Source organism: Buteo buteo, chromosome 20 (genome assembly GCF_964188355.1).
Source record: "Buteo buteo chromosome 20, bButBut1.hap1.1, whole genome shotgun sequence".
Classification (NCBI taxonomy): domain Eukaryota; kingdom Metazoa; phylum Chordata; class Aves; order Accipitriformes; family Accipitridae; genus Buteo; species Buteo buteo.
Window position 1 is genome coordinate 7,500,316 of NC_134190.1, and position 26,564 is coordinate 7,526,879.

The 26,564-nt window shown below is 41.7% G+C and overlaps 2 protein-coding genes across 9 annotated transcripts in view; both read left to right on the forward strand.

Annotated features, from left to right (window-relative positions):
* KIF13A (kinesin family member 13A) overlaps positions 1-14,596 on the forward strand; it is a 116,258-nt gene extending 101,662 nt beyond the window's left edge. For 3 of the 6 annotated variants that reach the window (XM_075052456.1, XM_075052460.1, XM_075052459.1), the window contains 11 exons: positions 178-302; positions 1,316-1,492; positions 2,762-2,854; positions 3,709-3,861; positions 4,273-4,350; positions 4,900-4,947; positions 5,382-5,493; positions 6,449-6,600; positions 7,150-7,254; positions 11,019-12,099; positions 13,001-14,596. In XM_075052456.1, the coding sequence (XP_074908557.1) occupies positions 178-302; positions 1,316-1,492; positions 2,762-2,854; positions 3,709-3,861; positions 4,273-4,350; positions 4,900-4,947; positions 5,382-5,493; positions 6,449-6,600; positions 7,150-7,254; positions 11,019-12,099; positions 13,001-13,284 (2,408 nt within the window). In that variant the 3' untranslated portion in view covers positions 13,285-14,596. The remainder of the gene's footprint in view (positions 1-177; positions 303-1,315; positions 1,493-2,761; positions 2,855-3,708; positions 3,862-4,272; positions 4,351-4,899; positions 4,948-5,381; positions 5,494-6,448; positions 6,601-7,149; positions 7,255-11,018; positions 12,100-13,000) is intronic. The other 3 variants (XM_075052457.1, XM_075052461.1, XM_075052462.1) reach the window with 1 other exon arrangement.
* A 1,568-nt stretch (positions 14,597-16,164) lies between these two features.
* On the forward strand, positions 16,165-26,489 carry SIRT5 (sirtuin 5). Of its 3 annotated transcripts, none has more exons than XM_075052472.1 (9): positions 16,165-16,266; positions 16,619-16,757; positions 19,279-19,412; positions 20,960-21,185; positions 22,738-22,825; positions 23,801-23,854; positions 24,778-24,901; positions 25,830-25,945; positions 26,279-26,489. In XM_075052472.1, exons 2-9 carry the CDS (start codon positions 16,637-16,639, stop codon positions 26,352-26,354), a joined length of 939 nt encoding a protein of 312 aa, XP_074908573.1. In that variant the 5' UTR covers positions 16,165-16,266; positions 16,619-16,636; the 3' UTR covers positions 26,355-26,489. The 3 variants fall into 3 exon arrangements, with proteins under 3 accessions (XP_074908573.1, XP_074908576.1, XP_074908575.1); XM_075052475.1 differs by lacking the exon at positions 16,165-16,266 and adding an exon at positions 16,440-16,536; XM_075052474.1 differs by lacking the exon at positions 16,165-16,266 and having other exon boundaries at positions 16,550-16,757.
* Positions 26,490-26,564: the final 75 nt, after the last annotated feature.

Here is a 26,564-nt window from a genome sequence, read left to right on the forward strand (position 1 = left end):
TCTTTTGTATGCCAAAATAGTCTTCAAAATACTGCATAGTAATAAGATTAATTAGGATTAAATGTATTATGAAATATGGGTAGGACTTTATTACAACTTTGTATTACAACTTTGCCTCTATATATTAATATCCTTTGGTATAAAACTATTTCATTCTTTGCACATTTGTTTCATTAGCTGATGACCTCAGTGCCAATGAACAACTTATAGGTCCCCATGCATCAGGAGTTAACTCAATACTACCAAAGGAGCATGGGAGTCCATTCTTTTATCTGCCGATCATAAAACACAGTGATGATGAGGTAAATTGTTAGCAAGCCTCCTTCTTGACAACTGCAGCTTATGTTAACACTTTCTTCTAATGTTTTATTTTCTACTTGTATGTATTTAATCATTATCTTTTTGTCTTAGAAGTACCATCTGTATCTAGTGCTGCCTTCATTTTCTGCCCTGTTTATTTAGAATTTGAGAGGATATGACTTGTTAGCTCTTCTGCCTTTATTCAGAGGTGGCAAGTCTTAGGTCTTCTTGGCAAAAGAATAATTCAGCTGCCTGACTCAAAATCCCTTTTTCTTTTTTCCTCACCCCTTCATCATTCCTCGTGCAGGCTCTTGATTCTTCAGAGAAAACCACTTCATTTATTGTGCACACTGGGCAAATCTTAATATTTAAATAAAACTTTTTCCTTTGTAGTACACAATTACTTTTTTAAATATAAAGTTTGGGAATTGTTGGAAATGAACAGTTCTGAATCCATTTTGGAATTTATTAACTAATTTCTTCCACATTCTATGCCAACTCAGGCCATTGCTTAAGAGACCATTTCCAGAATAAATGGGACGCCAAATTTGGGGAGGAGGCAGGGGGAAGGAAAAAGATGTTCTGCAGGATGGGAGCATGTTAATTCTGTATGGGTTGTTATAACCTAATCCAACACAGATGGAAGATTTGACATTGAATTTAATAAACTCCTGATACAGTTGCAATAGGATTTGTAGTCCTTCCTCCAGTCTTGCTTCTGCTTTCCTTTCTGTCTCCAGCTGTGTGAAGGCTTCCTTTCGGGGCAGGGTTTGCACAGTGCAGGGATTGTGCTCACAGTTGTTTTCCCCAATATCTTAACACGTCTTTTATGCTGCTTCTGATAAATTCCTTACTATGAAAAGTAGGTTTGACTCCGCTTTGTTCAACGATGCTTATTTTTCTCTCATTAAAAAATTGTTTTACTTCATGTTAAATCATTGTAAATGATACGTGTTGTTAGAGTAATTGAATCTTTGATTTCCCTTTCCTTCCTCCACTTCATTTGTCTGCCTAGGTTTCAGCCACTGCTGCTTGGGACTCTTCTGTCCATGATTCAGTGCACCTGAATAGGGTAACTCCTCAAAATGAGAGAATTTACTTGATAGTGAAGACTACTGTGCAGCTCAGCCACCCTGCTGCAATGGAACTGGTATTACGCAAAAGGATTGCAGCCAATATTTATAACAAGCAGGTAAGAAGTTAATATATTATTTTTTTATTATTAATTTTGTTTGACATCCCTAATTTTATGAAAGTGTTTTCTTAGTTGCTTGCTTCATTTTATGTAAGTTTGGTCCCTCCAATTCTTATGAAGACAAATGAAAAATATGATCATTATAGGTTGCAGTGAAGCTGTGCTCTTCTGGTATATCCCTCTGAACTGTCCATTTTTCAACCTGATTTGGTTCAGAGTGTAAGAGGTGCTACTTCTGTAACAAAAAAGGAGTTCACCTTCTTGTCTATACAACTCAATGTTCTTTGATTCAGAGAAGTTTGCAGCTTATCTAATATAGGGTCAGTGTAGCCACTCTATTCCTGAAAGCATCTTTGGCACCTTCAAATTTTTAGCGTAAACACAATATATCTTTTTTCTTTCTCTCTGCTACTTTCTTGGTTAATTACTAACTAGGCTTGTTTCCCAGCATTACACAAATGTATACATTCTTTACCCACTTTTATGTGATGATCTTGGATAAGGAGTTTACTTCGGCCACAAAAGTGGTTGCTGTTCCCTTTGCTTTGCTGCTTCATTGGTTTAGACAATGAGGTGCTCTCTGAAATTATGTTCCTTTCTGTTTCCCGGGTGATTGAGACCAAGAGTGTATTTCAGAATTGCTTCAGATTTTGCAGTGCAACGGGGGGGAAAAGCACAAAACAGCTGTTGTACTACTAAGCAACTTGCTAAGCAGCAGAATTCCATGCCTCTTGGCATATTGTCCTTTGCTAGTTTCGTTTGTCTAAAATCCCTTATTAGATGAAAGTTAAGTTTACAGTTAGTGATGTGCTAACTAACCTGACAGTGAAGCATGCAAAGCTTGTGATGACAACAGTGAAAACTCTGGTTACGATTTCAGTTACAGCTAGAAAGCAGAGTTATGCTTTGCTATTGCAAATGGAATTTTCTACCTGTTGAACAGGTGGCTCGAAAAATGAGAAATGTTGGTATCTGTACATTAGAGACTTCTTACAGCCACAGTTTCTCAGTTACAAGTTACTACACGAGGATAGAGCATAAGTACAAAATGGGAGGAAAATGTTACTGATTGAACTTAGTAGCATTGTATACTGAGTACAGGGCTGTAAAGAGTACTTAAAGGATCATTAATGCTAAAAAGGAACTTAGAGTCCTGAAAAATGTGCTTTTGTAGTAAAATAATTTTTTGCATTGCAACCTTTTATTTCTTAGAATGCCATAAATAATCATTATCAAAACAATAATTTACATTTACTTTGTTTCTAGAGTTTTACCCAGAGCCTGAAAAGGAGAATATCTTTGAAAAATATATATTATGCCTGTGGAGTGACCTATGAAATAGTATCCAATATACCAAAGGTAAATTACACCATATTTCTCCGGCAAATTCACTGAAAGGAACAGAATGATCTACTGCAGTGGGTGATACTGATTGGGAAGTAAATGTCCTGCTTTGCTGATGTGAGGCAGCTTGCCAAAGTGTATATACTGAAGTTCAGTGGTGAAATCATGTTTATCTTTAAACAGTTGAAAACTGTGGGGATTTTATTTTCTTTTCTACTGTGTTTAACTGAGTTCTTGTAGTAGAGCTATTTTTGAAATCACATTAGTGTCTACAGGGAGAATATAGAGAGTACTCAGAGGAATGTTCAGGTCAGTGAGAACAGAATAGCTGGGAGAATGAGTTCACAGGAATATAAACTGCTTTTTATAGAAAAAGGCTTGAACAAATTGTAAATGTACTATAAAATTTATTTTAAAGGTAAACAAACTGGACAAATGAAAATATAAATAGTCTTGTTACCATGTAATGGTCACTTTTGTGCGGTGGTACTTAAATTTTAAACTCTAGGGAAATCACACAGCATATTTAAGATTTAGGAAGGAAGTTGCGTTTACTTGCCTAGGAAATTGTCATTAGTTAACCCTTAACATATGTGATCTCAGGTTATATATGCATTATTTCTAGAAGTACATTGACAACAGAAAATGTGCAAAACTTCTCAAAGCATGACCTCTTCTTAGTTCAGCATCATTTACATCTGTATTGTAAAGTCTTGGATCATTGATTATAGTTAGGATTACTGATTAAGTTAAGGATTACCGATTCAAATTAATTTCTGCATTGAGATGGTCTAAAGAAGTGAATCAATACATTAAAAACAATAGGCTTTAATTTTTTAAACACTTCAGTAGTGTAACTTGTAATTTAGGCTACAGAAGAAATTGAGGATCGCGAGACCTTAGCGCTGATGGCCGCAAGGAGTGAGAATGAGGGCACATCTGATGGTGAAACGTACATTGAAAAGTACACACGTGGTGTGCTGCAAGTGGAGAACATTTTGAGCCTTGAACGACTAAGACAGGCAAGGAAAAGACACTTCTTGCATGTTTTGAACTGGACTATGAGAATTCAAGTAGAGAGGATTGATCTTTTAAAAATATTAAGTGTTGTTTGTTTTTTAATTTGTTTTTTTTTTTTTCAGAGAACATTAGACAGGTAGATGTAAGACTAAATTACTTCTGTGAAATACAGAATTCCAGTAGTGGTGGGTCTAGTAACTATAGCTGGCAATGGTACTCAGAACCTGAACAAGCAAAGGCCAAAGAATGAATTTCAGATGCAAATTTTGGTGGTTTTGCATGCAAATTAAGATTTGTAAATGCAAGCCCTGTTTGCTGCTGTTGGCCGTACTGAAAAAAGTTTCTGTCCCGCTTGATCATGTCTCATGAGGAAACCACGGCATTGTTTTCAGTGTGTTCTTTTCTTTATGCAGGCAGTCACAGTCAAAGAGGCACTCTCCACCAAAGCGAGAAACATCCGCAGAAGCATCAGCACTCCAAACGTCCACAATGTAAGGACCCTTTATGCTCTGGTAAATTAGTACTAATGGGGCAAGGGGGTGCTGTTTGTGTGCTGATGTAATGCTTGCACAATGTGATATGGTAATGATTGTCCTGAGGTAGGACTAACCAACCTGTAGGAAAGTTGTCATGAATGAAAATGAATCATTCAAAACCTGTCCCCACAACTGTCCATCCTAGGAGATAACAAACTTGACAGAAAAGTGGGAAGGTTTGTCGAAATTCTTGTCCTTTTATAAGGATATTCATTTCTGAAGTAGTTTAGGATGACAGCTGCCCTGATTTAGATTACTTTTACTTCAAAGTCCCTCTAACTTTTTTCATAGTGTAAGGGATAGTTTCCATTTTGGGTGCATTTTATGTGTTCTCCTATCACCCACTGAGAGAGTACAAACATAGCTGTCCTTATAAATAATCTTATCTGAAAAGAGGTAACAGAACAGTTGTTAGGACTACATGATGACAGTGTTTCCTCAAGGCATTATGTTTTATAAATAAAAGGTAGGCATTTTGTCATTCTGCCTGTTGGTGTTCTGTAGGTATCCTGTAGCCGACTAGACCTTTCTGCCTGTGATGAAGATGATAAGGTATGTAAATGTGACAATAAACGGTGCACATTCTCAGATTTTTGCCCCCTCCTTGAAGAAAGATATATTTGAGAATTAAAAAATAGGAAAACAGTATTTTTAATGGTGTGTTTACATAATATATCTTCAAAATGCTGCACTAATTACATATTATTTTGAATGAAACCTTCTTGTCCTTCTCTGCTCTTCATATTAGAATTGTAGAAACTGATAATTTAAGAAGGGGAAAGTTACAGCAAAACTTAATATACTTCACTGAAAAGCCAATTCACTTCTAAACAATCCATTTGTGTGAGGCAGAAAATTGTCTTAAATCAGTAACTTGACATTCCTTCAGTTTATTTAAAAAAAAAAATCCTACCTTTGAGTTTACCTATTAATTTTTCCATGTTTGCCTGTATCAGCATGCATATTTATGTATTTTTGTTTCTTAGGGTTGGTCTGAAAGTCACCTAGATATATCTGACTGTTCTTCCAGTTATCAAGATGTATCATGCTATGGTACTTTACCCAGGGAGTCGCCTCGCAAGAGCAAAGATGGCAGTGGTGAGGCTTGAAAGTATATACGTAATGACAGTGTTTGTGGTTTTTTAATCACTGCATTAAACTGAAAATTAAATTCTCAGTGCTCTTTTTTTACTAAATGCGTTATCCAGCTTCTTGCTTTAGCAGCTAAACATAATCTTGGAAGTAGGGGAGAAAGGGAGAAATGCATGAAGATATCCAGGAAAAGATGGGAAGTTGGGGGTCTCCAGAAGACCAAGAGGAGGACAGAAGAACAAACTAAATGTGAATCAAAATAGTAGAAGAAAAAACAAAACAAAAGAAACAAAAAGGAGCTGCTGTTGGTTTATGAATTTGAAAATGAAGATGCCTTTGTTAAAGTGGGAAGGGTCCTTTTGCAGGTTCTTTACATGATTTGGATATTTGCTCTGCCATGTCAGTGTGTCACAGGTGCCTTATTTTCTTCAGGTCAAATTTTAATATGCTCTTCTTGATCAGGCAATACAGGTAGAGATAACTGCTGCAATAAAGTGGAACTGAGAGTTTATTCATTGCTTCCTTGCCTATAATTTCATTTTTTATGATCCTGGTCATGCAGGATTGCTGCCTGGTTCCAGGGCAGAATTGCAGTGTTGTGGGCAGAGGTCAGGTGAGGCACAGGAAGCAAAGAGCTGTCAGTTCCAGTTTCAAGGACATTTCTCACTGTTTTTTTGACTGAGATGAAAAGGAGAAATATTGGAACCTCAGAATGGAGGGGGCACATACTGCAATTCTCTGCTTTCCTTCTGTTTCCAGACCTCTCTGAGGGACATAATCTCCCCTTGTCGAGTTCTGCATTATCTCGTGCTTGGGCCAGTGTTTGAATGCTAAAATATTGACATTTTTCTGTAGCCAGCAACTTGCTGAATGTGTGGCTTAACCTTCAATTATTTTGAATTATACTCTTGCAGTCAAGATACGAAGAACTGAAATACAGTATTTTTGCTTTTTTACCTAGGTGTTGTAGCAGAGAATTCCCATGCTTTAATGGCCAGCCCTTTTAAAGCATTTTCTCCTCAGCCACCAAAGTTTTTCAAGCCCTTAATGCCAGTGAAAGAGGAACATAAAAGGAAGACCCCCCTGGAAAGCCGACCTCTGCTTAGTCAAGAGGTAATCTTTGAAAACCACCTGTTTTTTAAAGGAGATGGAGTGGTTTTTGTGTACTTGGCAAATCGTTTGCAGCATGCATCTGTTGCTATAGAATTCTGTAATTATCTGGTAAAATTAATCAGGCTGTTCTTTATATGTGGTGAGGTTTTGGTGTTTGGTTTTTTTTTTACCTGAAACACTGGGAGGTTTTTTCACTTTTTGTTAACTATTCTCCTTTACAGGGTACTTCTGTTCTATTTTGAAGTAACAGTAACCTGCATTTTTTCTTTTCTCCAGCAAGGTGTTGGTGTGTCTTTTCATAGATGAAATGTAATTCTGTGAAACAGTGTTCTAGGGTGGTTATAATTTTGACCTTTATTCCTCAACCTAAAATTCTGTGGGGAGGAGCGCATAAGTCTCTCTACATATTAACTTGAATTTTGATGTATAAGTGGCCAGCGTGGGTGTTTCACTTCCATCATGTGTTAATGCCTTTTTAACTTGCATGCATTTAACGCTGTGGTCAGAGTTGTGGTTTGTGTGATGTGTTGTGTGTCTTAACCTTTGCAGAGCATGCCTTCATCTCGGGTGCATTGCGCTGGCTGTGTTGTGCCTTCAGGAAGTAATGCCAGCAGCATGCCTGTAGAAAGCAATAGCATACATGAGGAAAAGATTGTAAGTTTTGTACCAGTTTCTGTTACAAGGCATGGTGGTGGGCTTAGGGCCGTTTGGTGGTGGGCTTAAGGCACTTATGCTACTGCAGCAGAAAAAAGGTGTAATGTGGATATAATCGCTTGTGAGTGATTGTAACTAATGGTTATAACGAACAGTTGCTTGCCTGGCTTGCAAATGCATTCTGTTACTGGAACTAATTCAGTTGGGTTTTTGCATTTGGGTTTTTTTGTTTTGTTTTGGGTTTTGGTTTGTTGTGGTGGGTTTTTTTGGTGGTTTTTTTTTCTTTTTTAATATTCATATGTGATTTGTGTTGTGGGGTGGGTGGGAGAGGGGAGGCTTTAGTTTTTACAGGGCACAAATGATCAAGTAAAGGGTGGTTTAGTGAACCATGTTGTTGTCACTCTAATATACCTTGTATGTTACCCAGATTTTGTGACTATACCCCAGAGTAAATGGAATGATCCCATTTGGTGTAAGTAACCATGCATTTAGGTGTGGGTACACTATAAAAAGCTTCTCATTGCCTGATGTGGAAGTAATATGACTAAAATAAGACTGCCGCTCTTAATTAACCTGCAGCCTGTCTTCATCATAATTAAGGCGGTGAATTGAGGTGGAGGGCTTTTATTTTAATCTTCACTTGCCAAATCCTTTTTTCACTGCTGCTTCAACAAAAGGTGTATCATCATTTCCGCTGTATGATGGACTTGGTTTTTGGCCTGTGGAACATGGCTGTAAATACTCGCTTTAATCAGAGCTTTAGATTTAAAATTCAGAACCTTCAAATTATTTCCCATAAGTATTGTAGGCCTCTTGTACCACAAAGCGCTAGTGATGGCTTCTTCCTATTCAACAGTTATTTTCATTCCTAACATATAGCCAAGCCATTAAAAAAATCTGTTCTAGATTTCTAATGCTATTTTGTTGTACGCCAAAGTATCCTGAGTGTTCTGGTATATATATTTGAAGCTTGGTTGCTGTTTTCGGGTAGCAGCTGGTTTATTCCCAATCATGTTAATTTTCCATAAGATAGCTGGCATGCTGACTCACACTGAGTCACTGATCCAAATAGCATGAAGGTATTTGGAAGACAAAGTCTTCTAGTGGGTTGAAAAACATCCTTTGGAAACTAAATCGTGACAAAATTTTCCATAGCAACTTCAGGGCAGTTTTAATCCCTTGAGTAATAACAGGGTCCCACCCCCTGCATGCCCTGAATTAACCGAGGCATTTGCCTGTGCTGTTTTCCAAAGATAAGCAGAAGCTTTCAGAGCTAGAAAAGGGCAACATCCTGCACCAGGCTTTTCCAATTAAAATGGAACTAATTCATTGAACACTGTAAACCTGCTGTAGCCAACAGGGCCCTGGAAAGAGCTGTTCTTACAGTTCTCAGCTGCTTGCTCCTACCCTTGCATTGACTTCTTCCTCGCATCAACATGGCTTTTTGTTTGATTGCATAGTAAATCAGATCAAGGGAACTGATCCATCCAGCTGATGTCTAGACTACCATAGACTTATATTTCATTTGGATCTACTCCCCTGTCTGATCACCTTACAGACACTTGAATGGGTACTGGGGAGGCAGGCAAGAACTCGCAGCCACCAGTTAGGAGGAGGTTGAGTTGGCTACTTCGCGTGGCCCTGCCAGCTTATGGCGTCAGGTTTATCAAATGATGGCTTCTGGGTTTTTTTATCACTTTAGGAAGGAAGCCTTTGTAAGATGTAGGCTTCCCAGGCTACCCCACATTTTTCAGAGCAGGAGCAAGTCTATGTTTTAACTAGGCTGGAGTAGAAATTTCACACATTTGAATTAATAGTGCTTTCAGAACGAGTTCAGAGATTACACTAGGACAGTGTCATGGCTCCTCCGCATGAAACTTCAGCTGTCTACTCCTCTCTGTCTGATTCATAGTAAAGTAATCAATACCATAAATGATTGCTCCAAGGTACAGAGCCTCATACTCCTAATTAATCACTGGATGATTGGTGTCGCTTCAGGTATGATGCTCACTTGCATCTTACAGCATGTAAAAAATGCCGTAGAAATAACGTGACTAAACATACAGGAAGCTAGTAGTTTTAACTAGATTAATGTTCTGCATCTAAGTTGGCTTAATAATGATGTTTGGGTTTTTTCTTATGTTTCTCTGGGATCTGTTCTTAACTTTTCTTGAATATTCAAAACACATCGGTCAAGGGAAGAAAAAAAAAGCAGTTAACAAAATATTTTTAATCAATTGGCTTGAAATAGAGCATTCAACCTAAAATTTCAGACAATACTTCCACATGCGCTTAATATCACAACTATTTCAAAACAGCATGATGTAAGGGCACACTCTATATAGTACATGAGTACAGTGGAATATGTTAAGGTGAGACACAGTGTTTTCATATTGAGTGTATTTGAATACTGCCTGTATTAACATGTCTAAGGGGGCTGTGGCTAAGAGCAAATCCTCCTAGCAGGTGATGAAAATTGAAGCACCAGTGATACAACCACTAAATAAGTATTACTGGTTTTTAAATTAGTAAAATGGGAACTAGCGTCATTGAGGTTACATGAGAGCTGTAATTTAGGGATCTGAAAATTCAGATACTTAACTTTTAACTACACAGTGTGTTTGTTACAAAGCAGGTGTAGGGAAACTGCTTTATGTTCTTGCTTACTTGCTGCTATTGTGGAATCTAGGTGTATAGTTTTCTCTCCTTAGTTTTTGCTGGCACGTTCTTACTGTTACCAGTTCTTAAGTCTGTTTTTCATTATGGTCTTTCTGTTACTTCGCAAGGAAGTGGCTGCAGTTTCTTTACCAATTTTTCAAGGATTTTATCTTTATTTCTACCAATAGCCTGAGCAGTACAAGGTAGCTTCCTTCTTTTTCCCCCATATTTTACATCCACAGGAATTTGAAGAACTCTGAAATTGCTTTGTTCTGGAATTTCCCAATTGGGAAGCTCAAGAGGAGCTTTGAAAGGAAATATTTTTTGTCCCCACAAGGGGCATCTTTTGCCTGTCACAAGGTGATGTCTCACCACATATTTGCAGCATTCTTCACAACCCACGTTCTAGTAATAAGACTGCTTCTCTGTACCTTAATTTTTGTATTTATGATGATAGATAACCCTGAAACAACACAGGGCTAGCAATGTGGTTACTTGTTTGACTTTTCCTAATGAAGTCACCAATGTCTGTGTGTCTGTAGAGCCATTTCTCAGTTGCAGCACCTCTTATCCAGCCTGATTCTGAACAGGGACCCTGTGTATACTAAGATTTTTTTTTTTTTTCAGCCGAACAAGGAATCTTGCAGGATTCAAAGGAGAAACAAAGAACTCTGTTAAGACAATGCCTTTTGGTTTCAAGTGAATGTTTAGCTAGTATCCACTAGAAATCTTTCCTTCATGAAATGCTTATCAGTTTGGAGTTCATATAATATCTTAAACCCACCATATTTGATAAAACACTAGAGTTTGTAATATTTTGAAAAAAACAAACTACAAGGGACTTCTTCATATTATGAGCTTTCCTTATGCCAAACTTTATTGCTTTATATTTGCTGAACTATTGAATAAAAATTGAATAGCTCAGTGTAGACAGGTTATGTTCCCAGCACCTCTTTTCAGAGTTGTCTTCCATTCTTCAATTAAAGAATATTAAAGGTGTATATTTCTCCACATTCAGACAGGAAAAAATCAAGGCAAGTTTCTTTATTTTGAAAACTTAATTGTCGTAGGTTCCTAATCCCACACAACTCTCTCTTCTTTTGCAGGACTCCGAGGAGGAAGACAGTGAGTTGGAGGCCATTAATAAGAAGCTGATAAGTCCACAGAGTTTTCAAAATTTCCGGCCTTACGTACCAGAGGAGTTTGCTGACTTCAGTGTTTACAATGCTAGCCTGGAGAACAGGGAATGGTTTTCTTCTAAATCAGACTTCATGAGTTCACGTGTTCTTGAGAAAGAGGTATCCCGCAGCCCCACCACTAGCAGTATTACTAGTGGCTACTTTTCCCACAGTGCCTCTAACGCTACTCTGTCTGACATGCTTGTTCCCTGTAGTGATAGCACAGACCAGCTAGCCAGTCACATGAAGGAGCAGGACTCTAATGATCCCTCAGGATCATCTCTTGCACATGATGTGAGATCTTCTTTGAACAAGGAATGTCGAGAGTCAGAAAAGGAGTTAGCGAGAGAAAAGTTACCTGTGTTACCACTGAAAGAAAACAGTGCCTTAACAGAACAAGTATCACTGTCCCTCGATGCCACTGACAGAGACTCTGAGCAGTTACCCAGAGCTGGATCGCTTTCAGCTTTAAGTTCCTCACATGGCAAAAGTACTTGTCATACAATTGAATTTTCAGCGCGTGAAGCAACAGTTGAGCACATGACAGACATTCTGGAAGATCACTCCTTTACAGAGTTCATGGGCGTCGAAGATGGCAAGGACTTTGACCATTCGACAGCTCCGCAGTCGTGTTCCCTTGTGTCCTCTAATGGAGCGAGTTCCTTGGAGTTACCCCGAGGCGCTAACAAGGAGCAGAGCACTTGTGTGGGCCAGCTGGGCTCTGCAGACGCTATGGAAAGCCCTTTGTGTTCTGTACTGGTAAAAGAGACTTCAGACCATGAGACTTACCCTGATACTTCCGTAGATGATTTTATTGGGAAGGACCACTTGGATGGCTCTGACTGTGAAGAAGGTGCTTCTGCAGATCAAGCCCACGTCTTGCCTAGCTGGGTGGCAGTGGGTGAACAAGTCTGTGTTGGAAGTAATAAGATGGGCACGGTGAGATACATTGGAACGGTGGATTTTTCAGCTGGAATCTGGGTTGGAGTTGAACTAAATGTTCAGCTGGGTAAGACTAAATATGGTCTGGGTTATCTGTGCAGTTAGTGTGATCTATTTGAAAAGTTAAACTACAATCATATGCTGTTCAGTCTTGGGAAATGCCTCTAATTTCATATAGGCTTGGAATCTGATACACCCAGTTCTAGGCTTTATAGGAATACTTTGCTATAGGTTAATTTTTAACTGTATTATAGCCCTGTTCTTCTCGCTTTATACAGAAAAATGCTTTTGCATGTTGTGTTGGTTCCCATTGGTACTCATCTATTTTTATTGATTAGAAGAACAAGCAAAGCCTAAAATTGGCTGATTTTTTTAAAATCAACATGCATGTTTGTGGGCAGTACTAACAATGGACATGACTTGTCAAATAGGTTTTCTGTCTGTAGCTTTCAGAGATTTTTTTTTTTTTTTTTCCCCACTGGGGAAAGCTTAATTAGAGAGCACAGGTTTTCTTTAACTTCAGTTTGATGGGGTCAGAAAAAGTCAATGCTCTGCAAGTGTTATGAGACTCCTACAGAAATGCTTCAGATCCTTTAAAAAGATGATGGTCTCAGTAGTTTAATAGATATTAACACTGATAGAAGAAGTTCTTCTGGCAGCTAAGTTTTAAGCTTTGTAAGCAATCAGTTTTAAGGATAGTTTATTTTGTAAAATGAACAAATGATTGACTTTTTAAACTGTTAGTTAACCAAGTAATTTTTTAGGAAATCATCTTTTTGGTCACAATTCAAGCCATCCTTTCCAGGTTTTGTTCTCCCTAGTGTATGGTATGCATCTGGCTTCATCACTCAGCATTAAAAATCTTGACTCTTTGACAGATAACCAAAGGTATTCACACTTCAATGCTACAATGGTATGTGCTCATGAAAGTAGCAACAACTAATTCTGTGCATTTATTTTCATTGAAGGGAAGCATGATGGAACTGTAAAAGGCAGAGAGTACTTCCACTGCAAACCACGACACGGTGTCTTTGTTCGTCCTGGGCGCCTCAGCAAAGCACCAGCTTCTGCAAGGAAATGGAGTAGCACTTCACGGTCTCAGGCATCTTCCACTTCAGAGAAACGGAAAAATTCCATGCTTCAAGGCTCATCATCCACTCCTAAAACAGGAGAAGTCATCTGCCATTCAGGAGATGCAGCAGCTTCTGCTTTTTGTAGGAAACAGGAAAACGGGAAATCTTGGATTAACTAAACGGCCGTATTTTTGCACTTACTACACGCATCACTGTGTAGAAAACTTTATGGATTTTTGGAGCTATTGTACATTTTAATCTGTCCATACGGAATGTGTATTCTCTAGAGTCCTTGACTTCTCTAATTTTTTATAAATAATATATATATTATATATATATATATGAATGTGTATCTATAGTTTGTCTGCCAGTGGGCAGATACGGCTGCACACTAAAATACAGTTAAAGCTGATCTGTAGATAACTGAGGTACTGGACTATTTGTAACGCAACAACTTGGGAGATATATTTTAAACAACAAAAAATATTTTATTGTGGAAAAACCAGGATGTAAATCCATATTTGGAAAAAAAAGCTACGGTTTGCTGTTCTTAATTACCAAAGAACTTGTTTTAGACTGACACATTTGCTGTTTAAATCTTTCTATTGTAAATGTTTTAACTGATAACTTGGTGCCATGTTTCTTTTAGTCACTGGGCACCATGCAGCCTTATGTTCTGTGTTTAAGCACACTGAAATATCCAACTGCTTCATATTTTTTGTCTTCCTAGAGGCCTGCCACTGTGCTGACTTGGCATTGGATTGAAATGACTAACAATGCCCGAAGCTATACGTCTGGCATTTCGTACGTTAGCATAAGCCAGCTGGGCAGTTTGACTGCAGAAACAGTATTACTGCAAGGGCATGAGAGGACAACGTTTTGGGGGTTGGGGGGGTGGTGTTTGGTTTTTTGGGTATGGGGGGGAAATGGGGAAACAAAGAAGCAGTAAATGGATAATGACTGCAAACTTTGCACTTGTTACTTGCTGGTTATTATCAAGATGAAATAGAACCTGCTAAAGTAATTTTAATCTGTAAAGTTTATTTTAATAATGGGAATGATGGAGGGATTTGTGTCTGGTGCTCATGAATTCCTAAGAAGGTTGTTCCACATGTAGATACTGTAGATGCCTGTACAAGTGTTCTGGATGTTTGTAAAGTAACACGGTAAAAAAAATGAGTGAAGTGAATGGCCTGCTGTATCTGTTCTTCTTTGTTTCTTAGCAAGTGAATGATTGAGATACCTGGGACCTTACTGAAAAGCTGCTGTTCTTTCTTTGATTGTTGTGTACAGTAAGCGGACTCTCGTATTTTACTATTTACTGTAAAGAACTGTAATTTATATACTGCCATACTGTATTTAATTGGTACAGACCTATTGTGTGTTAGAATACAGACTGTTTACTTGGGATTTAAAAAAAAAAAAGTAATGTTTTGCTTGTATTTGGTGCAATTAGGTTTCATGGTCAAATAGTAAGCTGTTTCTAGCTGATGGTGCTCAGATGTGAAGTACTTTGTAAGAACGCTGAAGGACAATACGATTGGAGTGGAAGACTGGATGGTATTAACCTGTTCTAACACTGACCAATTCATGCAGCGTCAGAGGAGAATAGCAGCCCCTGTGGATACACATTCCTCACCTGCTGCTTTCCCTGTCCTTCGTAGGAGGGGAAGCGGAGCTGGGGAACTCCTGCCAGAGAATGGTGTTATGTGGGTCAAGGGGAGACGGGACAAGTTCCTGGAAGACAGACATGACAGACTCATTGCTAAATATGTGAATGCCTCAGCTGAGTGCAACACAGTTGGCAGCTGGGAGGGTAATGTGCTTGGGGGGGTGGTGAAAGCGGGGGGTGTGTAGTTCAGTGTACTTGCCCTTGACACAGCTTTTGGCTCCTCTGAGATGGGATTCTTACGTGTTAATTGATTTTGGTGAAATGAATATCTTTGCAGAACACTTCATACTTCTGGTGTCCACCTAGAGTTGCTCTTGCTGCATTAATGATACTACTGCTGGAGGGAATTACCATAATAGCAAAAAAAATGCTTTGTGCAGAAGTATTTTATCAGGCACAGGTGCTCCTAGAACACTGCCAGGTACCTACCAGGCACCACAGTCTTCAAGTTACTTTTAGATGTCACTTTAATCTTTTAATAGTGCCTTTTAGAAAATACGTGTGTGTGTGTGTGTGTGTGTGTGTGTGCACATTTGCATAAGCATGTTTGTCTAAGGCCACTACAACCAATTTTGAATGCTAATTTGGCCATTTTCTTAGGGCAAAGATGCAGTATTTACGCTAGCTTAGCCGAACTGAGCTCTTCATGCTTTCAGACCTTTGAGAGTACAGAATACATGATTGCTTAAGAAACACTGGAATAATCTTCCTTCTTGGGTTATATGATCTATATGTGTCGGAGAAACCTAAACAAGCCAACCTAGTTTTGTGCTGTACACGTTTCACATAGGACAGCACAGGTCGACTGCTGTTATTGCTGAAAGCCCTGTACTTTTGCAGACCTCACATGTTAACGTGCCCTGTCCTGGGTTAGTGTAAGGCTAGGAGGAGCGTATCTAATGAGTGTGATGGGGTAATGTGGAAAAATGCAAGCATTTCAGTTGATGAGCTCCTCAAACTCTGGTACATAAACACAGAAGCAGTTTTTCTATTAGTAGTGTTAGACTAGTAGTTTGCTGCCTTGAACTTTGTAGTCAGTGGAATAACACCATGGCGCTCGTTCAACTGGAAATTGGTTTTGGGGTTTTGGTTTTTTTTAAATATTATCTTAACCAGCATCTAAACCGGGTTAAACGTCATCTTGACAGAACCAACCTCTCCTCGTGCTGGTTTCCCTGGTCCAGGCCTCTCCCATGTTTTAGGGACCTCTTCATCTGTTGAGCTGGTAATTTACAGAATTCAAAGGAGATTAAAAAAAAAAATAAAAATGTAAAATCTCAGACTGACTGAAAACGACCTCCCGCCTTCACGCAGTTAACGGCAGCTCTTTTAACAGCGGAAAAAAAAAGAAAAAAAAAAAAAAAAAAAAAAAACCGAAACCGGGGCGGAGCGGAGCCAGGGACCGTCCCCCTCGTGAACCCGGGGCGGGACGTGCGGCGACGCACGCTTCGGCCTCAGCGCCGTGTCACCGCCGGGCTCCGTCGCTGAGGTAAATACCCACGGCGGGGCGCGAACCCGCGGCTACAGGCTTTCACCGGGGGTCGGGGAACCGCGCGGGCGGACGGAGACGCGCCGGGGGGCGGCGGGGGGGGGTGAGGCGGCGGCGTTCGCCGCCGCCTCACCCCCCCCGCCGCCCCCCGGCGCGTCTCCGTCCGCCCGCGCGGTTCGCCCTTCTGCGGGCGGTCAGCTGCACGTAGGCCGGCTGCCGGCAGGGTTTGCCGTCGCTTTTACCTCAGGGAATAAAATTTAAAAGAGCGTGGTGCGAGTTAAACATCAGGGCAAATCGGCGGCGGCGCGCTTTCGTACGTATCGAAGGTTTATTGTGATTTATTTCTTCTCAGGTGGCGTGCTTCCGAGGGATGCCGATGAGTCTCTTCCAACTGACGGCTAGAAGGTTGGTTTCTCAGGCCTATTGCGGACTTAAGGCTGCTGCTTCAAAGAAACAGAAGGTTTGCTCCGAGATGGCTCGTCCCAGTTCAAGTAAGGCACCTATTTGTTTGCGTTGGTACCCCCCGCAGGTTTTTAAGCTGGCTTTGAAATTCTAGAAGGTTTTGTGTAATAGGTGAAATCTATAGTTTAATTCAAAACGTTTAGAAGAGCGTGAAGTTGATGATCTTTTTTCCTAGCTGCTAAAATTTTTCTTCTGTGTCTGTATTCCGTATAGTTCCAGAAACCCTCGCGTCGTTGCAGTCAGCATGATTGCCTGGTGACATGTCTTTAGTATTTATAATTTATGCACATAAACATACACTGGTTAATTGCTTTTCCTTTTTATAATCCTAATGGGTAATAAAACTTACTCCTTGTTTCTTTGTACAAGAATTATGGAGGGCCTCGAGCATTTGTAACGACTCAGGAGCAGGGTATTGGGTAACCCCAGGAGCCCTGTTCAGTCTAGTAGTAGTAAATATCCTCTTTTTTGTTTGTTTGAGGGTTTTCTGGTTTTGTTTTTTAATTTGAGGATATGCCTTAACTTGAAAACTGCGCAGAGAACTTCACAGGTGTAATAGCAAAACCCCTAACATTTGGGTGGCCAAGGTGCGCTTGCTTTTTCTGCCATCTTGAGCATCAGCGTTTGGCTGCTGTCTGAGACTGGAGACTAGACTAGGAGGATTTCGGGCCTCATCTTTACGTGTTCAAGAGCTTTCAAGGCTTGGTTTCCAACAGCAGATGGGGCATCAGTATTGTAGTTCTCTGCTCAGTTCTACGGTTCTTGTGCTGTGGGTCTTGGGACTTCTCCAGTGATAGTCTCTCCTTATAAGAACTTATTTGCTTTTGGTATTAAAAAAAAAAACAAACAAAAACAACAACAACAAAAAAACAACCCATGTAGTAAATTGTGAAGGTTGGTTTTGTGATCAGCAGCTCAAAGTTCAGCTGGAGGCCAGTCACTAGTGGTATACTGCAGGAGTCAATACTGGGGCCAATACTGTTTAATGCCTTCATTAATGATCCGGATGATGGGGCAGAGTGCACCCTCAGCAAGTCTGGAGATGACACAAAGCTGGGAGGAGTGGCTGATACACCAGAGGGTCGTGCTGCCATCCAGAGGGACCTTGACAGCCTGGGGACATGGGCTGACAGGAGCCTCATGAAGTTCAGCAAACAGAAATGCCAAGTCCTGCCCCTGGAGACAAATAACCCCAGGCACCAGGACAGGCTGGGGCCAACCTGCTGGAAAGGCCCTGGGGGTCCTGGTGGACGCCAAGCTGACCGTGAGCCGGCGATGAGCCCTTGTGGCAAAGACCACCAACAGCCTCCTGGTCTCCGGCAGGTCGAGGGAGGTGATCCTCCCCCTCTGCTCAGCCCTGGTGAGATGCACCTGGAGTGCTGGGTCCAGTCCTGGGCTCCCCAGTACGAGGGAGACATGGACATGCTGGAGAGAGTCCGGCGAAGGGCCACAAAGATGATTAATGGCTTGGAGCATACAAGGAGAGGCTGAGAGCCAGGACTGTTGAGCCTGGAGGAGACCAGGCTCAGGGGGATTTTATCAATGCAAAAGAATACCTGATGGGAGGGAACGAAGACAAGGCAGACTCTTCTCTGTAGTGCCAAGTGACACGACAGGAGGCAACAGACACAAATTAAAGCACGTGAGGTTCCATGTGAACACAAGAAAACACTGTTTTTTACTGTAAGGGCAGTCAAACACTGGAATGGGTTGTGCAGGGAGAGGTGGTGGAGTTGCCATCCTTGGAGATACTCAAAAGCCACCCAAGTGGACAGACTCCTGGACAGTCTGCTCTGGCTGACCCTGCTTGAGCAGGGGGGGTTGGACTAGACAATCTTCAGAGGTCCTTTCCCACCCCAGCCATTCTGTGATTCTAAAATATGTTGCTTTGAAATTTGTAGCTGAGGTAAACTGGAAGAGAATTTTTTTTGTGTCTCTGCAGCTAACCTGTTTCTTTTTAATCTTGTTTTCACTCTTAGAAAAATGTAAAGGAAATCTCCCATCTTTTTCCCAAGTTATTTTACCATGTGGGGAAAAATGGAGAGAATATACATTCAAAAATAGAAAATACAATAGCAAACCTAGAAAAGGGGCAAGATTGCCTCAGAAGGAAATGAGTTTTCCCAGATTACCTTAATTTTGAAGGTGATACTTTGTAACTAAACGTAAACTTTTTTTCATCTCGGGGTCTTACCTTACAATTAGGAAGAAAACTGTTCCTGTGTGGTGGTGACAACAGTTATTATCTAGGTAGTGTCTAGTGTGGGGTTTTAGTTTAAGGCTCTGTCAAATATTGAGTGTATTCGTAGTTTAACACATGATGCTCTACTGAGCTTGCTCATGTGCATTTTTGAGGATCTCCAGGAGCTGCCCTTCAAGTTCCAATATACAGAAACTCAGAAACAAATTAGTATTCTGAAATTAAAGTCATGGGAGGTGTATGTGGAAGACATTTCTGGATGCATAAGTTTGCCAGCACTGTCTGTATGGCTTCTTACAAAAAAGTGTAAGTGTCTGAATGGCTGTTTTTTTTTTCTTCCCCACGCATAGATATGGCTGATTTTCGAGAAGTGTTTGCCAAAGCAAAGCACATAGCCATTATCACAGGAGCTGGTGTTAGCGCGGAGAGTGGAGTTCCGACCTTCAGAGGGGCTGGAGGTTTCTGGAGAAAGTGGCAAGCCCAGGTATGTACTGGTGGCACGTGTCTGCACAGCTGTGCTTCTCTTTACCATCAGGTAGGTGAGCGTGAAGGGTCAGAAGAAGCTGGGTACCTTAGAGGGGGGAAGCGCTCCCACAGCAGTGTGGCAGGGACAGAGCTCTCCCGACAGCCCTGTCTGCAGCTCTTCCCTGTGCCCTGGGGGTCTGCTTTGTGCAGCTGCAACGTCTTGCCCGTCATTTGGTTTATCAGTTGTTTGGGAAAAACAATGTTCTTGCAGACAGCTCTGCGTCTTTCTACCATCCTTGTTTTCTTGCTGCCTTGCAGCCTAGCTGTTTGCTCATCTTTTGACACCCTCATTGTTTTTCTACCTTGCAGGGCCTTTGCTGCTCTAAACTCTTAAGAACCTTTTATCAAAATAAGACAGAACCGATGATACCAACTAGTTGTTTTCTTTTAACCTTGGTTTCTCATAATACTCTTTAAAAATGTTTTAGGAATTTTTTTCCTTTGGGGGCAGAGTTCCTCACAGTCTCTAACTCTCCCACAAGCTCTGTCTCTCTTGCTGGCGTGGATCTTGCCAGTGTTGGGAGCCACGGGGGTGGGAGAGGAGGTGGAAGCAGACGCTGGGGGGGGTGGAGCGGTGCAGCGGCAAGCACCAAAATGTGGGATTTGTATAGGTGCCTGGTAAGTCTGATCCTGTGTGGTGCTGCAGATGTTTCAAGTACATCAGACTGTTAGTAACTGCTACCCCAAACTGCAATCACGCTTGCTTTCTTTATGGTTTTGAATGACAGCATTCATGAAAGACTTCATGAAGTTAAAAAGGGGTCAGAGAGATGAGTTTTTCAAGATGGTTTGTATCTAAAGATGCATTTTTTTCTTTCAGTGACTATCAAGTCAAAAAAAAAATGCATGTGTATAAATGCCTGGTCCTTCTGCATCAGAAAGCTTGCATTCACCATTTTTATATCAGTAGAATTGTGCATTGAAGCATTAGACTAAGCTACTCCTCATTTTGAAAAAAGGCAAAATTAAAGTTAGTGTGGAAAGTATAGCTTAGATTTTACTGGCACATAAAAGACAAGACATTAGACTTCGATTTTGACAATGGCTGTAATTTGGCTTGTGTTACACTTAAATTAAGGCAGAAAAGAAATTGCTGGCAAAGGAAATATATCCACACAATGCTGAGTTTTATGGCTACTGTGGAAAAGAGGGATTTGAATGCCAAAAATCGTGTGCATTGAAATATCTCATCTTCCTTTGTGCTGTACTAAACTCCTAATAGTTTGGTAGGGCAGCACAGAGTAAGGTCCGGGTGCACTATGTAAAACCACGTACCATGCTATTGATACCATTTTTTTCCTCATTTGATAAGGTACTTTGACTTGTCATCATCGTAAGGGCAATTGAACTACATTCTTCTCCACTGCACCTGGTTATAAATAACCTGCTTTTGATTACCTTGTTATGCAGGTAGCAGTGTAAATGGCAGTAATCTAGCGGGCTTCATCTGGGGAGGGGTTTTTCCTGCCCTTTCATCGGTAGGATGAATTGTTATGTCTTTTCCAGGAGCTGGCTACTCCAGAGGCTTTTGCACGAAACCCTTCTCGTGTATGGGAATTTTACCATTACCGCCGGGAAGTGATGTTGAGTAAACATCCAAATCCTGCACATATTGCCATTGCAGAGTGCGAAAGGCGACTGAGCAAGCAAGGAAGGAGTGTTGTGGTCATTACTCAGAACATTGATGAGCTACACAGAAAGGCAGGCACAAAGCACCTTTTAGAAATTCATGGTAAGAACCAGATTACCTGTCTGCTACAGGTCAGCAGACTTGGCGGGGAGAAGAGAGAACAGGATAAGTATGGGGAGAGAAGAAATTTGTCTTTAAAATAATACTAATTTGCGTGAATTTATTTACAATACCACCCTGTTCTCTTTTGGAAGTTGTTTCGGGTACTCCATAGCCTCTCTTTATTTCTCGTCTTTCTTTTTTAATGGATTCTGACAGTACACAGGAACTGGTTCTCCCTTCCCGCTTGCTCGGTTTTGCCTCAGATCCACTTGAATGCATGTGGATAGTGACACTTGGCTGATTTCGCTTAGAAAAGGGGAAAAGAATCCACTGTGTGGTAGCAGTGGTGCCACACCAGTACTGCCACCAATAAAAGGTGTATTGGCAAGACTGGTCTCACCAGCCCTGGTGCTTTCCTTCTGTCCTGTCCTGTCCTTCAAAGACCCACCTGCGTGGTCCTTGGCTACAGGAGGAAGGTGCTGGAAGTGGATGTTTCTCTTACCCTTCTCTCCTACACCCAGTAGCTCTCCCTCTCTATTCCCTGTCATTAGTGGCATTCCTTGCTCCCGCCCTCTCTCCCACGAAGTGCCGGAGGAGCACAACACAGATGTGGCACATGGGGGTCAGTGGGGCTTTTGGATCTGAGGAAATGTACAGGTGTGGAGAGAACGAGGCAGGGGAAGCCCTTCTCCATCCTTCAAGGTGCCCCCACTCCTCCTTTCTCCACTCTGCAGGCCCTGCCACAGACTGAAAGTCTCCCAGGACAAAGTCCCATCCTGGTCCTCCAGCACTATGACGCTTTTTAACTTAAGTATCACAAAAGGTTTAAATGGCATTTCCCACCGCTGCTTGGTGATCTGGACACAGGGAACCTGCAGAAATTTTTTTGCGGTTGTGGATCCAAAGATAAAGCGTTGGGTATAGTTTAATTTTGATTATCCTCATTCTTTACAAAATAGAAACAATTTTAAACTCTTGGTAATATTGCACATCTCTACAGCATGTTACTAATGCTACAAAAGTCTTGGGGTTGGGGAGTTTCACATAGAACAGTGTTAACCAGCATATATTTTTTTAAGAACATATTTCCGATTTAAGGGGAAAAGCAATAAGCAGAAATCATCTCCCTCAGAGATATTTTAAATAATTATTTTCTTTTGAAATACTGCTACAAGGCTGTGTATTACTCATGTTGTGAGGTAGAACAAGGTGATAAATCATAGCTTAGAGGGACTGTTGCTGTTGTTTACTGCGGCCTTTCAGCTGAAAGGGCTGTGTCTGTCTTTGCTGGGCCCGGCCTGTGTTTAACGATGATGCTGGTCGCTCTGGGTTGCTGACCAAAAGTGTGTGTAAGCACTGTGTAAATAGCATCTTGTTCATAATGCTGCCAGCTTTCAACACTTGGCTGTTACATTCATGTAGTAAGTTACCCACAAGGTATAGTCTTCAAAGTCAAATAAAGGCTGTCCAGGATGAACACAACCACTTGCTTGTACAGCCGTGCCTCAGAGCAGTTGCTTGATCCCTGATGTTTTCTCTTTGTGTGTTTCAGGTAGTTTATTTAAAACTCGATGCACCAACTGTGGAAATGTAGCTGCCAATTACAAGAGTCCAATATGCCCCGCACTGGCCGGGAAAGGGTAATACGTCTGCCTTGTAAACTCTGTGTTTTCTAGTTTGTCTGCTGTTCAGTAGAAAAGGAGCCATTTTAGGAGCATACAAGAGTTTCAGCCAACCACCTAATTTTCTTTTAGTAGTATTAATGCTTAAATTTTACACAACTGTTTTGAAACGTGAGTGTACTGTTTGGTAAATTCAGTGAGAGCCCGTGATACCGTTAAGTCCTGTGAATGAATAACTGTTAACCCCTAACTTATCACAACATTATATATGTTTTAACTAGAACAATTTCAGATGGTCTGAAAGTCTTGTATTGGACGTAAACTAATTGTACTCTTGGAGTATGCGTGTGTAGTCCCATCCTCTTCACCTTCCAGCTGTTTTATTAAATTGGATGCTTATTCCTGTCATCACTTGATACATGGATTGTCCTCTTCTGCATCTCTTGAGCACCTTGTAGCTTTTGTCCTTCAACTCGTCAACAAGATTCTCATGATTACAGGTCTCAAAATACAGATGTGTGAAACAAGCAGGAGGGAAGCATCAGTCCCCAGGATTTCTGCAACTTAAAAAGTTGCAGAAGAATCATTCAGTCTCATTTTTCTAGCCATCCTCTTTCTTTCACCATTAAAAAAAGCCGGGGGGGGTGGGGTGGTGGTGGTGGAGTGGACAGGACAGGACAGGCATATGCTTGTAGGTTTTTAGGTTCTTTTCCCCTCGCGTTTCACCAGATCTTTAGATAGCTACATAAATATTTGTTGTGCCTTTGACAGGCTTTGACCAGCTTACTACAGTTGCTTAGCTCTGGGATAATTCTGGACAAATGCCTGCCTGCCTTGTGTATGGTATTTTAGGGTTGTAGTAGGTGTTGGAAGTTGGCTGAAGTTGCAAAGATTCCTTGATTGGAGAGTGTGCTTTAGAGAATACTAAGTTTTTATTAATATATAAAGTACGCTTTGTACGATTGATTACGTATTTCAATTTTGTAAATTCAGGGCTCCAGATCCTGAAACAGAAGAGGCTGTGATTCCAGTTGAAGACCTTCCTCAGTACGTATGGACTGCTTTGGTTTTTGCTGTTAACCTCATCGTGCTTTGCACATGTCAAAGGCTTACATTACCATTCACATAGTTTTGGAAGGACATGGAGACGTCCTACAGCAGAAAGAGGCGTGGGACTTTACCCCAGAGAACTGAGTCTAAAGTTACAGGGGACAGCAGACAACAGGAGTGTGTAATAGAAGTTTACCACGATGCTAGAGGGATCGCGTGTTAGTGTACTTGAGCATCAAGCTGAAACATGCCTGAATTCATGGGTTTTGTAGTAAGTGGAGTAGGAGGAGAATTGCAGTAAGAAACAAAGTGCTACACAGTAAATGTTTTGTTACTTTGCAGGTGCTACCTACTGTTGTTAGTCATTCTGTAACACTGTGCTGGCATACAGCCACTGCATAGTCCTTTGCAGGCATTGAATGTGCCACGGTGCTTTTTTATAATGGCTGAAGCTTTGCCTTAGCTAGATGCAGATGCAAGAAGCCACCATATTTTTCGTCTGGTTCCTAAGGAAAAAGAGGCTAACACGATGCTTCTGCCTTTCAGTTCACTTTCTCCTTAAAAACCTGTTGGCCAGTTTGTTAAAGCTGGTGGAGACTGAGGTCTATAGCACATACTACGTTTTAAGTTTCATCCATTTCAGGAGCTGTGTGAGGGGAAGACATGATGAAGTATCTGAGTTGAACAACTGTTCAGCCAACCGTTCTGTGTGGCAGGGCAGCACATGTGTAGCACGGCATCAGCTGCCTTCTGTCCAGCACGTGGTAGAGAAGGGTGTGGGGAGGGCTGTGAAAGAGAAGGGAGAAAGAGGGAGGGCAAGTGAGACATGCCTAAATAAGAATGAAAACTGCTTTGCTGTTTTGCAGCCTGAAATGTCCATGTCAGCAGCTTAATGCTGTCCCTTTGTGATTTTTAAACAGGTGCGAGGAGGACGGCTGCAATGGGCTCCTCCGTCCCCACGTCGTGTGGTTTGGTGAAGCCCTGGATCCTGATGTTCTCACAGAGGTTGAGAAGGAGCTTGCTATTTGCGACCTCTGCTTGGTAGTGAGTGACACTTCTGTTACCTAGCCCCTTAACCGGCTGGGAAGCCACGGTGAAGGGGTTGCACCTCCTGGGTAAAAGAGATGTACTTGTACTTCCCCGAGGGCACTAAAAGCAGAGGGACTCCTGTGTTAAGTGTAAAACAAGTAAGACCATGAAGTTTGAAAAGGTACTCTGATGAGAGATGTATTCTCATCCTAAATCCAAAACACAGTACTATACCAGCTACTAGGAAGAAAATTAGCTCTATCCCAGCTGTAAACCAGGACAATATACTGCTCAGAAGTTAACGGGTTCAGCATGTGTGCATCTTGCTCAGCTGGCATCTGTGGTCTGCATTTAGTGTACACAGGAGTTTCAAGCGTTAGAGGTTAGCTAATATTGTTTAGCTGTTGAGTTTCTCAAACAGTGAAAAATAGGATTATTTTGATGCTCAGTTTAAAAAAACGTGACCAAATGTTGTAAGAAGGTAGCTAGCTGTTGTCATGTATTGCTTTTTTGGTGAGGTTGTTTACATGCCAGGTAGGTTCCAGATCGCTGACCAAAACACTTGCTGAGAATATTGTGTACCCTTCACAGAATAATCTCGAGTAACAGAAGGAACGTCTTGTTTTGTTTTCCTGGAGGCAAAGTCTGCCATTTGGCATTTCTGCAATTTTTTTTTTTTTCATCTACAGTTATAATCCACAAACAGGCTTAGTTGGGTTCCATCAGAGAAACAATTCCCAATTCTTATGCTATGTTAGATGGCTACGTATGCAGTGACACTAAATCTATTGATTTGGTTTCATTTCTGTAGGGATCTTACATGCTTCAGTGGTTTTGCATATCCAGTGTTCTGAGAAGGGTCCTTACCTCGTGGGTTGGTTTGTCTTTGTTTAACTACTGGCCTGCTACACTCCTGGTGGTTTTTTTTCCCCTGTCCCTGCAGGTCGGGACCTCCTCTGTGGTGTACCCTGCTGCTATGTTTGCCCCTCAGGTATCTGCCAGAGGAGTGCCAGTTGCAGAATTTAACATGGAAGCTACTCCTGCTACAAACAGATTCAGGTAAAGCTGTTCAGTCGTAAACTAGCAACCTTTAGTCCCCTCCATCTTCATTGTCTCTTGCATTGAACCGCTAAAACGGCTAGAAGACTTTTAAACGAACACGATCTAGTCTTTTCCCCAGTGCTTAGGAAACACTGTTTTCTTCTAATAAGTAAGAAAAGAGGGTCGTTCTTCCTTGGTGGCATTAGCTCAGGCTGAAGCCAGAGGTGTGTTCTTCCAGGTGCGGAGCTGGCCCCTGTCCCTCGGTCGTAGGAGCCCTACGGCCCCCTCCCTCAGAGGCAGGACCGAGGACCGAGTCCTCGCCCGCCCCTTCACCCGCCTTCTTCCTTCCAGGTTCCACTTCCCGGGCCCCTGCGGGACCACTCTGCCGCCGGCGCTGGCCCGCCACCAGACCGAGATCATCTCCTGAGCACCTCGGACGGCGGGCGGCCGGCTGAGAGGAGCCGGCGGCTCTCGCCGCGCTGTCCCCGTCCCCCTTTCCCCTGCTCCCCACGGCAATAAACGGGCGGCTGGGGCTCCGCCGCGAAGCTCCGGCCGCCGCTCTCCGGCCTCGTCTGTCAGCGGGCGGGCGGGCGGGGACGAACCGGCCGTTGGGTCCCGGGGCGGGGCCTCCCCGCGG